The 16,275-nt window shown below is 41.3% G+C and overlaps 1 protein-coding gene across 1 annotated transcript in view; it reads right to left on the reverse strand.

The window, feature by feature from the left end:
- Positions 1 to 16,275, reverse strand: part of atp6v1ba (ATPase, H+ transporting, lysosomal, V1 subunit B, member a) — a 122,808-nt gene that overhangs the window by 68,301 nt on the left and 38,232 nt on the right. Inside the window, exons 3-4 of the mRNA XM_084321147.1 lie at positions 13,939 to 14,037; positions 352 to 445 (exon numbers count right to left, since the gene is read on the reverse strand). Coding sequence (XP_084177273.1) covers positions 352 to 445; positions 13,939 to 14,037 — 193 coding nt within the window. The remainder of the gene's footprint in view (positions 1 to 351; positions 446 to 13,938; positions 14,038 to 16,275) is intronic.

A 16,275-nucleotide genomic window follows, 5' to 3' on the forward strand; every position in this document is an offset into this window, starting at 1 on the left:
AATTGTTTTAAAATAAAAAACGACATATACCGAACCGAAAACCTAAAACAGTGATACAAACCGAACAGTCGATTTTGTGAACCGTTCCACCCCTAATATATATATATGCATACCATATATTTTATAGTACTGTAAAACATATATCGGTATATATATATATATATTTTTTTTTTTTTCCTGCAGAAGTAAAAACAAATTACAACATAATAGCATGAAAATATGTCAGATCACATTGTAATTTGTACTCTAAAATCAAAATACCGCCAAATAACATTATACCATCAAAACTAATAAAAATATGGCGATGTGATATTTTAGGTTTTAGCCACCTCGCCCCGCCCTAGGTCTTACCCAGCATGTCCTCAGAGACAGGTGTGCGCAGGATGTCGCCAGTGAACTCACAAGCAGTCTTCTTGGCATCGATGCCCGACGTGCCCTCAAACACCTGGGGAAAGAGACCAGTCAGTTGCCTCAGCATCTTGAGGTGTTCAGGCTGGCATTACACAAGCAACGTTTCCATGAGACTTGGGTAGCTGCAACCGCCGCATCCGAATTACATAGTTTAACGCCCCATGCATCCAACAAGAAACCGGTCTGTAACTTGAAATGAAAGCTGCAGCTAAACTGCATTAACCCTTTCACTACCACACTAACAAATGGTTAACCCTTTCACTGCGACAATTACAGAAGGTTAACCCTTTCACTGCCACACGACAAAGCGTTAACCCTTTCACTTTCACGGTGTGGTAGTGAAAGGGTTAACCTTCTGTAGTGTGCTAGTGAAAGGGTTAATAATAGTCTGTAACACAGGCTTTAAAAAACAATGGCCATCTTTGTGTAGCTGTTGCAGGAATCGCCACACGTTCACAGAATTGCTACTCAGCTAGTGTCTGCATTTCTCCTTCATCATCCTGATGCATCTAGAACAGGGGTTCTCAAAACTCTTTTATAAAACGACCCCATTTTATTTAAGATTTTTTTGGCGACCCCACACTTGGAAAACTCCAACATTTTGGGAAATTAGGTTATTTGCCATCTACCCTGGAGTTAGACAAGAAGATGCATACCTTTTTCTTCTCTGTGCATGCAGTAGGAGCAGGAAGACGTTTGGAACTAGGCTAATGGAGGAACCTACTTCCAGTGACTGACGCTAAGCTAGGCTAACGGTGCGTGTCTTCCTACTCCTACTGCATGCACAGAGAAGAAAAAGGGTATGTATCTTCTTGTCTAACTCCAGGGTAGATGTCAAATAAGCTAATTTCCCAAAATGTTGGAGTTTTCCTTTAATGTATTGCTTAATTTCAATGTGGAATTAAGGAATATCAAAATAAAAGCACACGTTGTTGAACTTGATCATGCATATTTATTAGAAAATGTTATTACAGCACTATGTTATCAATACATTTATAAAACAAGGCATATTCAGCTAAAATATGTTGGCAGAACATAAAAAAATAAATGCGCCAATGGCCAACGCGCTGTCACCTACCCACGACCCCCCTTTGGGTCGCTACTAGGGCTGGGCGATATGGCCTCTAAATGATATCGCAATATTTTTTGGCCATATCACGATATATATCGCGATATTTTGACATTTCCTCTAAAGCACTTAAAAATGCTTGATTTAACCCTTTGATGCATACAGTCACGCCAATATGATGATTATAATAAGTCCCTGCAACATATGTTTGCATTATTAAACCATGAAGATGCTTTAAAAATAATTTAATGAAAATGTACTAAGAGTAGTCTACTGACACACTAATAAAAAAAAATTATGTATTTACATCTAAGACTATTTATATAAAAACTCTTGGTGCCTAAGAATTTTGCACAGTACTGTGTTTTCTATCCACTTTAGCCAAACACACACAATACATATATATATTATTAAGGCTGTCAAATATATCGCGTTAATATCGCGTTAACTCCCGATTCTATTAATGCCACTAATTTTTTTAACTCAAGATTAACTAAAAAAAAAAAAAAAAAAAAAAAATTGACTAGACTTCACTCAGGTGTATTATTGATGCTCTCATTGATACTATGTTTGTTTCTGAAGTGTGTGTGTGTGTGTGTGTGTGTGTGTGTGTGTGTGTGTGTGTGTGTGTGTGTGTGTGTGTGTGTGTGTGTGTGTGTGTGTGTGTGTGTGTGTGTGTGTGTGTGTGTGTGTGTGAGATATAGAGAGAGAGGGGGGTGAGAGAGATGAGGAAGGGGCAAAAGAGAAAAAGAGCTGGGAGAGTGTGTGTGTGAGGGAGAGAGGGGGGTGTGTGTGATTAATCAGCCCTTGTGTGTGTGAATGTAACAAGTTCCTAACGTTTTCTTTCCCCTATTATTTCATGCACACTTTATTCATTGTTTTAAATTATTATTTTCTTTTAAGTTATTTTGTGCATCACTCTGTTTTGAATTTGATGCAAATTTGCAATGCATGAGGGTCATCCTTTTGTGTTAAATGGCTGCACAAAGCAAGCATTTGTTGACTCGCATGTTGATAAGAGTATTAAAACTTGGAACTTGAAAAAGATGTTTAAGGTTAAAAAAAATTTTTTTTTATAAAAATGCGATTAATTTGCGATTAATCGCGAGTTAACTATGGACAATCATGCGATTAATCGAGTTAAATATTTTAATCGTTTGACAGCACTAATATATATATATATATACACACACACTGAGAAAATAATAATCACACACAAAGGGATAATGGCTTATAGCAGACTTAAAGATTTTAGAATATTTCAGATAATGAAATTAAATGTTTTAGGGATGCCCCGATCGATCGGCCGATAATCAGTATAAATATGCGATCGGTGATCGGTGATAATGCTTTATTTTCACCGATCGTCAAAACCGATCTGTTCTGTCTCAGACACCGGGTGGTGCAGCGTCTGCTCATCCCTCCAGCCCCTCCCGCACGCATGTAAACACGGGTCTAGTAGTCTAGTGGGACGGGACACGGGAGGACGGCGTCTCCCTGAGCTAACGTTAGCTTAGCTACCGTTACAAAATGACCCAGTCAACTATTCACTTTTAGTTTAATACATGATGAGACATTGTCTAACCGAACGGTATCTAGCCGGCCAGCTACCGATAGCTCCTGACATCAACAAACGCTCCATCAAGTCTAGTAGAGACGTGTATGATAGCTGTTAGCTGTTAGCTCACGTTAGCGCAAGTTAGTTCACTGTTCAAAACGAAATGTCCCATTGAACTAATAATTCACTGAGGCGTTGTATTAACGTTATATATCCGGCTAGCAGTAGCTACAGATAGCTCCTGATATCAATGTCTTATAACACTGATTCGATGCGTATTCGAGCTGAGGGCATGTTGAATGTGATATGACCACAGTAACGTTATACCAATAGGGTCCGGTCCATCTGCAGCGCAGGAGAATCCTTGCCGTAGCTCGAGGCTACTCGAGTATAGGGGCCAGGTGCAGCTCTGGAGAATCCTGGCCGTAGCTGGAGGCTACTAGAGTACACACAGACAGTGGAGCTTGTTGCGTGGTGGCGATGTCTCGCAGATAATACAAGTACAAGTCTAATTATATAATATATATATTTTATTAAAAAAAAAAGAATTAATAAAAATTCAAAAACGATCAGTATCGGATCGGTATCGGCTGATACGGCTCACGACGATCGGTGATCGGCATCGGTGGCAAAAAACGTGATCGGGGCATCCCTAGTTTATATCATCAACTATCCAGTTAGTATTTATACTGTAATGTTTGGCTACTTTAAATCATTGAATGTAGAGAGTGAGAGCGAGAACGTGCGAGAGAGCCAGCCCCCCCACCCCCGGGTTTTGTAGGTTTGCGTTTTGAGCATCTAAGCTGCCGTAGGTGATGATGTCACACTCGAATGTCAACACAGGAAGTTGAACACACTGATGCGAACTGGATGCCCGATATAAAGAAACGAATAACTAATAAATATGAAGTTATGTTTGAACTTCTGTTGTCAAGCCTCATCAATATTACCCCACCCCCTTTCCTCATGAATGGAACTAGTGTTGTGGAGTCCGCTTTGAGCGTTTCCAGGGTTAGCAGCTAACGCTAGTTAGCTTAGCCTAGTTATGTGGGATAACTTAGTTAGCAGCTAACGTTAGCCCATTGCTCGCGTCAATTAAATTGCATGAGGAAAACGCCAACATTTTGGGAAATTAGCTTATTTAACATCTTCCCTGGAGTTAGACAAGAAGATACATACCTTTTTTGTCTCTGTGCGTGCATTTAGCTTTGGGAACAGTCGCTCCGTTAGCGTAGCTTAGCTTCATCACTGGAAGTGAGGGAGGACAATAGCCTGACGTTCCCTTACAGTGTATACAGTCACCAAATACACTCCAAATACAACTCCAAAACGTTCATGTAAACATGTTGTGACCTGTGTATTTACCACGTGGAGAAATAAAAAATGATTGAATTAGACAATTATGTTTTCTAAGCAAATATACTCGGAACAATTTTTTGCTAAGCACTCGTCTCTGCGCACAGCCAGTGATTTCTACGTGAAGCCGTGTTTGTGGACACTCATTAATTCAAAGGATCCGAACCGATTGAAGTTTATGGATACCATGACTTAAAATCCTCTTACCTTGACTATTAAAAGCCAGTAAAGCAAATATAATGACTTCCTTTCTGGGGGGTTTCAAAATAAAAGAGCGACGTCTATAGCAGCGGAAAACGTTTATTTTGTACATTATCTAACGTTAACACAAACCTAAACTAACGTTACAACTTACCTAAAGTTAGTTTAGGTTCGTGTTAACGTTAGATAATGTACAAAATAAACGTTTTCCGCTGCTATAAACATTGCACTTTTATTTTGAAAACCCCAGAAAGGAAGTAATTATATTTGCTTTAATGACCGTCCGGTTCTGTGTTAGCTCCGGTTAGCTACGTGCAGTAGTTAGTATTATATCATCAATACCAGCCATTGGATTACTGTTTTCTAAATTGGGGAGGCTTTTAAATCGTCAAGATAAGAGGATTTTAAGTCATGGTATCCATAAACTTCAATCGGTTCGGATCCTTTGAATTAATGAGAATGTCCACAAATGCGGCTTCACGTAGAAATCACTGGCTGCGCGCAGAGACGAGTGCTTAGGCAAAAAATTGTTCAGAGTATATTTGCTTAGAAAACATAATAGTCTAATTCAATTATTTTTTATTTCTCCACGTGGTAAATACACAGGTCACAACATGTTTACATGAACGTTTTAGAGTTGTATTTGGAGTGTATTTGGTGACTGTATACACTGTAAGGGAACGTCAGGCTATTGTCCTCACCCACTTCCAGTGATGAAGCTAAGCTACGCTAACGGAGCGACTCTTCCCAAAGCTAAATGCACGCACAGAGACAAAAAAGGTATGTATCTTCTTGTCTAACTCCAGGGAAGATGTTAAATAAGCTAATTTCCCAAAATGTCCTTTAAAGGTCCGTGCTGGTCTGTGTAATGAAATTACAATTGCATGTCATTTAAGGTCCGCGCTGGTCTGCATCTATAATGAAATGAGAGGAAAGCTCTGCGCTAAAGCAAGTCTCATCTCAGCCGCAACGTGACAACATATACTCGATGTTCACGATATAGTAATTGGCTACATCTCATGTAGAACAAGCCGCAATACATCGAGTATACTCGATATATCACCCAGCCATAGTCGCGACCCGTAGTTTGAGAAAAGTTGATCTAGAAGATAGATATTTCTATTTGTCCACTTTCGTGGAAATGTATCTTTGGCTTCACCATGGTTACAGTCAACAATACAACACAGTACAAACACCACACAGGCACAAGAGACATTGGGCGAAAACAGCCCAAAACATAGACAAAAGAAAAACACAAACACAAACAGCTTCAGGTACCATGGTTAAAATTAAAAACTAAGAATTCAGCAGAGCAATGGCATGTGGGATGAAAGACTTCTTAAATATATTTCTGGGGGTTGGGGAACTCTATTTAAGCTTGTGTCCTGGTAGATCACCAGTAATATCCATTTGCAATTCAACTTTTAACCGATAGGATTAGCTGGTCAAAGATCTTATTGGTGGTTAAATGTTAGTCGGTTAGCGTGCCTATATATAGATAAACAGACAGACTCATGAGATCTTATTGCGAGTCAAGTAATATGAATATGGAGCAAAAACATCAATGTGTCACTCTGTCCACAAGACAAAATAGCAAATAAAGACTAGCTATATTGGCATATCATGCACAGTGTTGGGTAACGCGTTACAGTAACGAAGTTACTTTTGGCGATAACTAGTACTCTAACGCATTACTTTTGAAATTCAGTAACGCTACTTACGTTACTGAATGGTTCGTCACTGCGTTACTTGCGTTATATACGGCGTAGATTGATAGCGAGCGGTAGTGATTATTATTATTATTATTATTATCCTCATATCCTGTCTGCCTGGCTGCGGGGAACGCTATGCTGGGGGCGTGTTTTGTTTACTATTCCTGAGATTCCTGACTGATAATGGCAGCGCCCAGGGAGCTACTGCGTATTTCTCTTTTGTCGAGCGAAAAGAAAATAACGTTTTAGTTATGTCATTTGTGTTTTGGCTCAAAGATACTGGAGTATAACGTTAACTACGAGGACTCATCCAAATCCACTCGCCACCCGCGTAGAATGATACGAGGCGACACACAGCAAATGGGACGGAAAACTTTTTCCAACTACTTGGAGAGAGAATATACAGTACAACATGGAAATGAAACAAAGAAAATGTTTAAGGGGCTGCTGGACTAACTTTACATCTCGACAGACACTGGTGAGTGCAGTGATGTGAATGTAAATTAATGGAAACTAAAGTTGATCAACGCATTTTGACTTCTGCCAGGGAATCTCATCAAACAATATAAATATAGTCCTTTCATGCACAATTGATATCCTAACTATTCTAACGTTGCAATGCACGATTGATATCTTAAACAAAAACGTTGCAAGCAGGGTTTCCGTTAGAAAAAATTGTTGCCGGTCTCCGTGACCTGCAAGATTTCAATCTACCGGACAAATGAGATTAATTCCGGTCATAGTTTATTGAGCTTTAAAACAATTGATATAGGCTATATAAAGAATGTCATCCTCAAGGCATGTAGATTTATAATATTATTACTTAAAACGAGGCTACTTTTGCGTATAGTCATTAATATATTCCAAATAAAATAAGTCCCTCGATACTCCGTGCTGCTGCTGACTTGAAATAAAATAGACCGCGTATGTGGGCAGTCGGTCCGACACTAAACAGCAGTCTGTTATAATCACATTTTTATGAGCTAACGAATTCCGTTATATTGGACATTTGTATTAATTATATCAAGCGAAGAACTGAGAAATTTTGCAGAGAGAGACGGCAACATTATCGTGGGTTTGCGTGATGTATATCTCCACCTCCCAACGACTTGGTGCTGGTCATAATGTCCGGTGAAAACAACTCCCTCCAAGCACAACTTGACCACCCGAACCGTACCAAAACAGGCCAAAATTAAATAGCCCATGCGACGAACGATTCATTACATTCGTTTCATCGTTGCTCCACCAAGCAGCCGGTCCAACAATGAAAGCTGTTATCAGCGCGAGCCGGCCGCAGTTAGTTTGCAAGAAGCATCCAGCTGCAGACCCGCAGAGCAGCTTTCCAGGTCTGGGGACCGCACTGTGCCAGCAAAGCTGGTGGGTTCTGTGGGTCTGCAGCTGCATGCCTTCCGCAAATCCAGCAGCAAGCTCTCGCTGAGCGAAGCAACGACAACAAACGCAATGATTGTTTCGTTCATCGCATAGGCCACCCAACTCCAGCCCATCCAAATACAATTCAAATAATCAAACTGTGCCCAGAGGGAACTATTTTCACCGGACACTATGACCGGAGAGATTAAATATGTCGGACTTCAACAGATTTTGCCGGTCAAATACCGGTAATTACCGGCTAACGGAAACGCTGGTTGCAAGACTGTTATAATGAAACGCTCCGGCGACAGATATTAATGCTGTTCCTCAAGCACTTATTTTCAACCTAGAACCTAAACGTGCATGCGCTCAACCTAAACGTGCATGCGCGCAACCTAAACGTGCATGCGCGCAACCTAAACGTGCCTGCGCTCAACCTCCCCGAGCAATTAGGCACGGTGCATTTCTTATTACGTCGGGACATTTGTGTTTGTGTCAGATTTGTGTTTGTATATTCTAGACCACATTGCTTAGCAGAGTTCAGTGATGTGAATGGAAACTGTCAAGTTGATCAACCGATTTTGAGTATCTGTATCTGGCTGCATGGGAGCAATTTTTTTCTTCTTCAAGTAACTAAATAGTTACTTTTCACAGTAACGCATTACTTTTGGGTGTAAGTAACTAGTAACGTAACGGAGTTACTTTTGAAATGAGTAACTAGTAAAGTAACCGAGTTACTATTTTTCAGTAACTAGCACAACACTGATCATGCATCATCAGGGCAAACACTGCAGTATGGCTGACCCATGTGGGAAACACAATTTCATAGATTTGTTGATAAAAGAACAAATCGCTTTATCGACAAAGTGTTATTGTATGACTATTAGCATACACAGAATTTAGCCATACACTGACTGACTGTGTTGCATTTGAATGTGCTTGATGAAGGACCTTGTGGCTACAACATCATGCTTTAAACTTAAAGGATGAGGTTTAAAATAGATATAATATCTAGTTTTTGTAAGGTATTAAGAGTTAGACTAATGAGTCTGTATTTGTCCTCATGTGATGTCATCCAAGGACGCTGAATTATTCTACTGTATTGTGTTAATAAGAGGCCTTTTGCGGAAAGCCCATTTGTCCTCCATAGGGATGGGTATCGTTAGGATTTTATCGATACTACTACTCTTATCGATACTGCTTAACGGTTCGGTACTTTATCGATACCCTTATCGGTTCTTTTAGATTATTATTATTTAAAAAAAAATATATACATTTATTATTTGACCGGCTTAAGGCTATATCTGTACTTGATGTTTGTTTGTTGTGTTGCATATTTGAAATAAACTTCGAACAAATCACATCAAACCCCCACTCTTAAAAAAAAAAAAAAAAACCTGTGTTTAACCGAGCCATCTATAAAACATCATGCTAAAACTGTGAAACAAATGTCCTACTCCCCTAAAGAAAGAAATGCATAGCAAACATGACTGTTATCCAATAGTGCTGCTGCTTTTAATTTTAGTTAATAAGACTAAAAGACTACAATATGACTACAACGATTTCATGACGGCTTCCTGTCCTGGCATTTCACGTTACATTTTCAACAACAGATTGCTGCTAATGAAACACTTCATGGAAACGGAGTAACGTTAACGCTATGTCGAGTTCATACATGTAGTGTAGTATGAACTCGACATAACGTTACTCCATGTCCACTGTTGCTGCCACTGTTGCGTCGCAGATGGATGGTACACCCTGTTAGCTCCGTAGCTAATCCGCTCCTAGACTACCGATAGCAGTACCGATAACGTCGGAGCTTATCAATACTCTGTTTTTTTCTAATTTGGTACCGGTTCCCGTTTAGAACCGGGTTTCGGGGGGGATCCCTAGTTCTCCATTTTGGAAGACAAGACCGTTGCCATGTGCAAAGCAACAGTTTCTTGACTCAAACCTCACTTCTGTGCTCTTATTGCTTGATCTCAGTGCAGCCTTTGACACTATCGATCACTCGATTCTTCTAGGTCGGCTTGAGAATCATGTTGGCATTCGGGGTCTCGCACTAGCTTGGTTAAAATCCTATTTAACTGATAGAACACACTGCGTGGTCTATAATGATTTAACATCTGAGACCCTCCCAGTGCAATGTGGTGTCCCACAAGGCTCCGTCCTGGGCCCTTTGCTATTTTTGATTTACATGCTACCCCTCGGCGATATCATACGCAAATTTGGCATAAACTTCATTTTTACGCTGATGACACCCAATTATATATACCTATTAAGCCAAATGATTCCTCCCAACTACAAAACCTTGAGGCCTGCTTGCTTGCCGTCAAAAAATGGATGTCGCAAAACTTTCTACTCCTTAATGCAGATAAAACTGAGATGTTAATTGTTGGCCCCCCAAACCACAGAGGCCTGTTTCAGGACATCTCCCTCAACTTTGATACCCGTCATGTATCCCAGAGCTCCACCATAAAAAACCTCTGAGTCATTTTTGATTCCTCCCTCTCATTTAATGCACATATAAAAAATGTCACCAAAATTGCATTCTTCCATCTTCGTAATATCGCAAAAATACACCCCATTTTAACTCTGGCTGATGCTGAAACCCTGATTCATGCTTTTGTCTCATCACGTCTGGACTACTGTAATGCACTTTTTTCAGGCCTACCTAATTCAAGCATCAAAAATCTTCAACTCGTGCAAAATGCGGCTGCACGGATACTAACTAGAACTAGAAAATTTGATCACATCACACCAGTTTTGTCCGCCCTACATTGGCTTCCTATCCAAGCCCGTTCTGACTTTAAAGTGCTACTCCTCACCTACAAAACTTTAAATGGGCTTGCACCGCTCTATCTATCCGATCTCATCTCCCGATACTCGCCCGCTCGTGCTCTGCGCTCACAAAATGCGGGGCTTCTATCGACCCCTAGGGTTAAAAAGAAATCCGCCGGCCACAGAGCCTTTGTCTACCGCGCTCCCTACCTGTGGAACAAATTACCTGCCGTCATCAGGGGCGCCTGCTCTGTCGAAGCTTTTAAATCCCTGCTTAAGACTCATCTTTTCTCTCTCTCCTTCAACCTACCTTGATCTCACCTGGTCGGGGACTGACCTTTAGATTAATCTGTGTAGTTTAGTTACGGTACAGGGTACTACATGGTACCACTGGGTAGTATAGGGTAGTTTAGTTAGGGTACAGGGTACTACATGGTACCACAGAGTACTACATGGTACTGCATGGCACTACAGGGTACTACATGGCTCTACATGGCTCTACATGGTACCACAGGGCACTACAGGGTACTACATGGCACTACAGGGTACTACGGGGTACTACATGGCACTACGGGGTACTATAGGGTACTACATGGCACTACATGGCACTACAGGGTACTACATGTCTGCTCCTTTGCAGCACCACAAACATGGGAACTCTCTAACTCTCTCTCCCTCCCCCCCCCCCCCCCCGGAGTGTTGAATGTCCCGTGACTAAGACGGGGAGGACGTGACCCTCTTTGCGCCGCCCCTGTGCCTCAAATAGATCCGCTATCAACTCTATCTTTAATCTTTCAAAATGTTCAGTTGCTATCGCTATTAGCTCTATCTTTAATCTTTCAAAATGTACAGTTGCTATTGCATGCACTCATCTGTGTTTCACTACACACATGAGTGCATGCTTACCAACTGTCCGTCTGCAACACTACTATCACCAACATCTAAGAAGGGAGATCCCCCCTTGAATGGCCCTTCTAAGGTTTCTCTCCTCCACACTGCCTGTGGAGCTTTTTTCCCTATTGTTAGGTTTTTGTGAGTTTTTCCTTACCTTCGCGTGGGGTATGTCTGGGAGTGCTTGCATTCTTTCATTTATTTGCATTCATCTAAAAATGTTTGGACCATATGGTGTTCTTGTTCTGTTCTTGACTTATTGTTATGTTTTCTTCTTGACTTGTTTAAAGAAGACCTGAACGGCCCATGGGGACATTAACGTGTGTTGTCGGGCCCTATAAATAAATTTGATTTGATAGATACAACAATGGAATATTTTGATGTCCTATTAGTGAATCATGGTTTTCCAGTGTTTTACCTACTCTACCACTGCACAGAAATAGGCATTACATTCAAAAGTGGTTAACAACGATTACAGGCAGCCATGTTGGAAGAAAGAACTACAAACATTCAGTGTAAGGCCTCTTATTACATGTATATTAGGGGTGTAACGGTACACAGAAGCCACGGTTCGGTACGTACCTGGGTATTGGCGTCATGGTTAATTTTTTTTTTAACAGTGTTCAATGAGCGATGTCTATAGCAGCGGAAATACGTTTATTGTGTACATTATCTAACGTTAACACGAACCTAAACTAACTTTAGGTTAGTTGTAAGGTTAGTTTAGGTTCGTGTTAACGTTAGATAATGTACAAAATAAACGTATTTCCGCTGCTATTGACATCGCTCTTTTATTTTGAAACCCCCCCGACCGGAAGTCATTACCCTTGTTATTTGCTTTAGTGTCCGCCCGGTTCTGCGTTTGTTGGTTAGCTCCGTTAGCTAGCAGCATATCAAGACCAGCCATAAGATTACCGTTTTATAAATTGGGGAGGCTTTTAATCATCAAGGTAAGAGGATTTTAAGTCATCATGGTATCCATAAACTTCAATCGATTGGGATCCTTTGAATAAAATGAGAATGTAAACAAACACGGCGTCACGTTGAAATAACTGACTGCGCCCCGAGAGGAGTGGTTCGGCAATAAAAAGTTCAGAGTATATTTGCTTAGAAAACGTAATTGTCTAATTCAATTATTTTTTATTTCTCCACGTGGTAAATACACAGGTCACAACATGTTTACAGGAACGTTTTGGAGTTGTATTTGGAGTGTATTTCGTGACTGTAGGGCACTGTAGGGAACGTCAGGGTACAAGTCTGACCCACTTCCAGTGATGAAGCTAAGCTACGCTAACGGAGCGGCTGTTCCCTAAGCCTAATGCACGCACAGAGAAGAAAAAAGTATGCATCTTCTTGTCTAAGTCCAGGGTAGATGGCAAATAAGCTAATTTCCCAAAATGTTGGAGTTTTCCTTTAAGCACTCGCAATTCTCCCAGTCCTCCCATTGATTAAAGCGGTGGCGATCTAGCGCCCTCTCGCACACTTAGAGCGTGGCGGTCGATGAGTTAATATAATTTTTTTTTATAATATTTTTTTTTTTTTTATATTATATTTATAATAATACATTATTATTATTAAATAGAATAATTGTCTATAGGCTTGCCGTGGTAGTCAGTGATACTGGTGTCATTCTGTGTTGTTCAGGCATCCTGAGTAAAATAATTGCCTACTGCCCCTTTAACAACTTATCCTTGTGAAGTTTCAGTTTCACTTCTAGAGAGAATTTAACTTCACGAGACTGAATACTATAGAACAGATGACATGTTACAACAATGGCAGAGGATTATTTGGATTTAAACACAGTAGCAGTTCAACTGGAGGAGCTCAGATGATCAGTACGGAAAAGTATGTTTTTTTTTTCTTTTCTTTTTTTTATCAGCTGTGCCTGTAAGTCCGGCGGTGGAGAATGTTGGTGTGTTTGTTGGCGACGCGTGTCTTTCCATTGGTTTCATTTGGTTAACATTATTGGGGAAACAATAAAACGAAAGAAAACTGTAAAATTGTAATGACCCTGCAGCTGTTCCAATGTAAATGTGCCTTCCTCCGTGCACTTTCGCCCGCTCTGAAGTCGGACTCTGTGTGCCCGGCCACGCACGCTGTTCTCGCACGGAACCCGCGAGTGCCTGCATGTGCGACTGGTGTGTTTGCGCTGTGAGGCGTATTCTTCGTATGGCTGCACGTACCGCACTGTGACGGCCGTAACGCAAATTTGCGGGACGAATACACGTACCGTTACACCCCTAATGTATATGGAATATTGTAAGAAAATTATTTTGTTTAAAGTTATTCAATTGTTTAATATACTTAGTACAGTAAATAAGGCTTTAAGGAATTTGTAAAGTAAAACATAATATCTAATAAACCAACAACCATAGCATAACCAATCAACTACACTGACCAGAGTTGAGATGTACCATCTGTTAAATGCCCCTTTAAAGTAGCATCTCTGCTCCCACTAACTGAGCAACAGCACTATTTGTCCAATTTGTCTTAATTTTTCTCCCAACAGTTGGTTGTCATTTATCCCCACACACAACAAGGCCATCCCGCCAGTTGGTTCTGGTCCGAGTGATGGCAGTGTCTCTCACCTGGACGACTGCCTTGCTTCCAATCACTTCCAGAACCTGCCCGCTCCTCTTGGTGCCATCAGGCAGGGTGAGGTGCACAATCTCTGCATATCTGGGAAACTTTTGCATGAGACAGAAGTTAACAAAAACAATTGTCATTCAACATGAGGTTTTCGTTATTAGCCACAAATAAAGCCTTGCTCAGAGGTGCATGTAGATCTATGACAGTGTACATAATGCTGCTCTGCACGGATGACTAACGCAAAAATAATTAAATAACACACAATGTGTGATGAAAGTTTCATCAGGTCTGGAAAAACATGCAGACCCAGGACTATTATGAAATTAATGGAGTGAGATGTAAAATTGCTTATACCGGTAAAACTACAGGCTTATTTGATCAAGGAACAACTTCGCAATATTTAACACTTTCGGGGACAGTCACGTATATATACACGTTATTGGGCGCCAACGGTTAGCGGCCAAAAACATTATATACGTTTTTGGATAGTTTTCCATTTTTTCCGATTTTAATATCCTATTCAATGTCAGGGACCTGTATGTTGTCGTTAAAAGCAATAGCATAAATCTGCAGAGCTGCACTGCCCAATGTCTGGGCGGGGCTTCAGGGCCTGTACTGTGCGTGCGTGGGCTTGTACTGTGCGTTACTGTGCGTGGGCGGGGCGTCGGGGCTTGTACTGTGCGCGTGTATCACTTCCGCAACGGATCTAGTCGGATTTCGGTTTCCGGGTTCGCCTGATTGGCCACTAAGCCCACGTGACCCTACGCTAGCACGCCCCCCTTACCCCGCTTACGCCTGAGAGTCACACACAGCTAGCGGGCAGCCAGAGAGCCTTGCTACTACTAGCCGAGTGATGAATGAAGCTCTATCCGTTTCACCTAACAGCACTATTGCTCCGTGATCATAGCCATCCATCTCTAAAGCTAACCACTATTTGTAAAAGCCACAACCACGTTACAAAATGTAATAATGTAAATCATTGTGTCGTTGTACATATTGTCTATACACCGTTAGAAGCTAACGTAGCTTAGCTTGGTAGCTATTGTTGTGCTAACGCCATCCCGACACCCAGCTTGTTAGCCAGCATGAATGCCCGATGTAGAAGGCATAGACGCAGGTCGCTTGTTGGCCGGCATGAGTGCCCGATTTGGGGTGGTTCTCTCCTCTTTGTGTGCCTTTGTCCTTGCGGGTGTTCTGCCGGGGGAGCTTGTGGACGCGACAATAGTGGTGGTTGTAGGGTGTTTGAGCTTGTAGCGCTAGTTAGCTCATAGCTACCCAGCTTGTTAGCCAGCATGAATACCCGATTTAAAATGATTCTCTCCTCCTTGTATACCCTTGTCCTCACAAGTATTCTGCCAGGGAACTTATGGACATGACAATAGTATTTATAAGGTGTTTGATCATTGTGTCGTTGTACATATTGTGTATACACCGTTAGAAGCTAACGATAGCTATGAGCTAACTAGCGCTACAAGCTCAAACACCCTACAACCACCACTATTGTCGCGTCCACAAGCTCCCCCGGCAGAACACCCGCAAGGACAAAGGCACACAAAGAGGAGAGAACCACCCCAAATCGGGCACTCATGCCGGCCAACAAGCGACCTGCGTCTATGCCTTCTACATCGGGCATTCATGCTGGCTAACAAGCTGGGTGTCGGGATGGCGTTAGCACAACAATAGCTACCAAGCTAAGCTACGTTAGCTTCCAACGGTGTATAGACAATATGTACAACGACACAATGATTTACATTATTACATATGGTAACGTGGTTGTGGCTTTTACAAATAGTGGTTAGCTTTAGAGATGGATGGCTATGATCACGGAGCAATAGTGCTGTTAGGTGAAACGGATAGAGCTTCATTCATCACTCGGCTAGTAGTAGCAAGGCTCTCTGGGTTGGTCGGCAACCGGAACCAAACCATTTTTTTAGGCCCAATGAACTAAGTACCAGTCTTCTCCTCAGACATAACATCAGTTTTTCACATTAGGATCTAACATCCAAACAGGCCACCTTGTTTATAGTTTGATTCAGTTCTAGTAGAATGTGAAAGACATGAATGACATTGATGTGACATACTATAAAATCAGTTTATTTACAGTGCAATGAAATAGTTCTGGATTACTGTTACTGTACAGTTCAGTCATCTTTACCTTCTGTTTGGTATCCACCGTTTAAAACCTGACAGTCTTCCCTCTTGTCCGACGCCCACTCTTAATGGTTTATATGGTATATATCAGTAAACACAATGGGTTTGATAAGCGATTGTTTTGATAAGGACCCCACAGAGATGCAAATATTCTATTCAAATCCAGGTACTTTCTGTGTGGAGTT

The sequence above is a fragment of the Notolepis coatsorum genome (genome assembly GCF_963971535.1).
Source record: "Notolepis coatsorum genome assembly, chromosome: 9".
NCBI lineage: Eukaryota > Metazoa > Chordata > Actinopteri > Aulopiformes > Paralepididae > Notolepis > Notolepis coatsorum.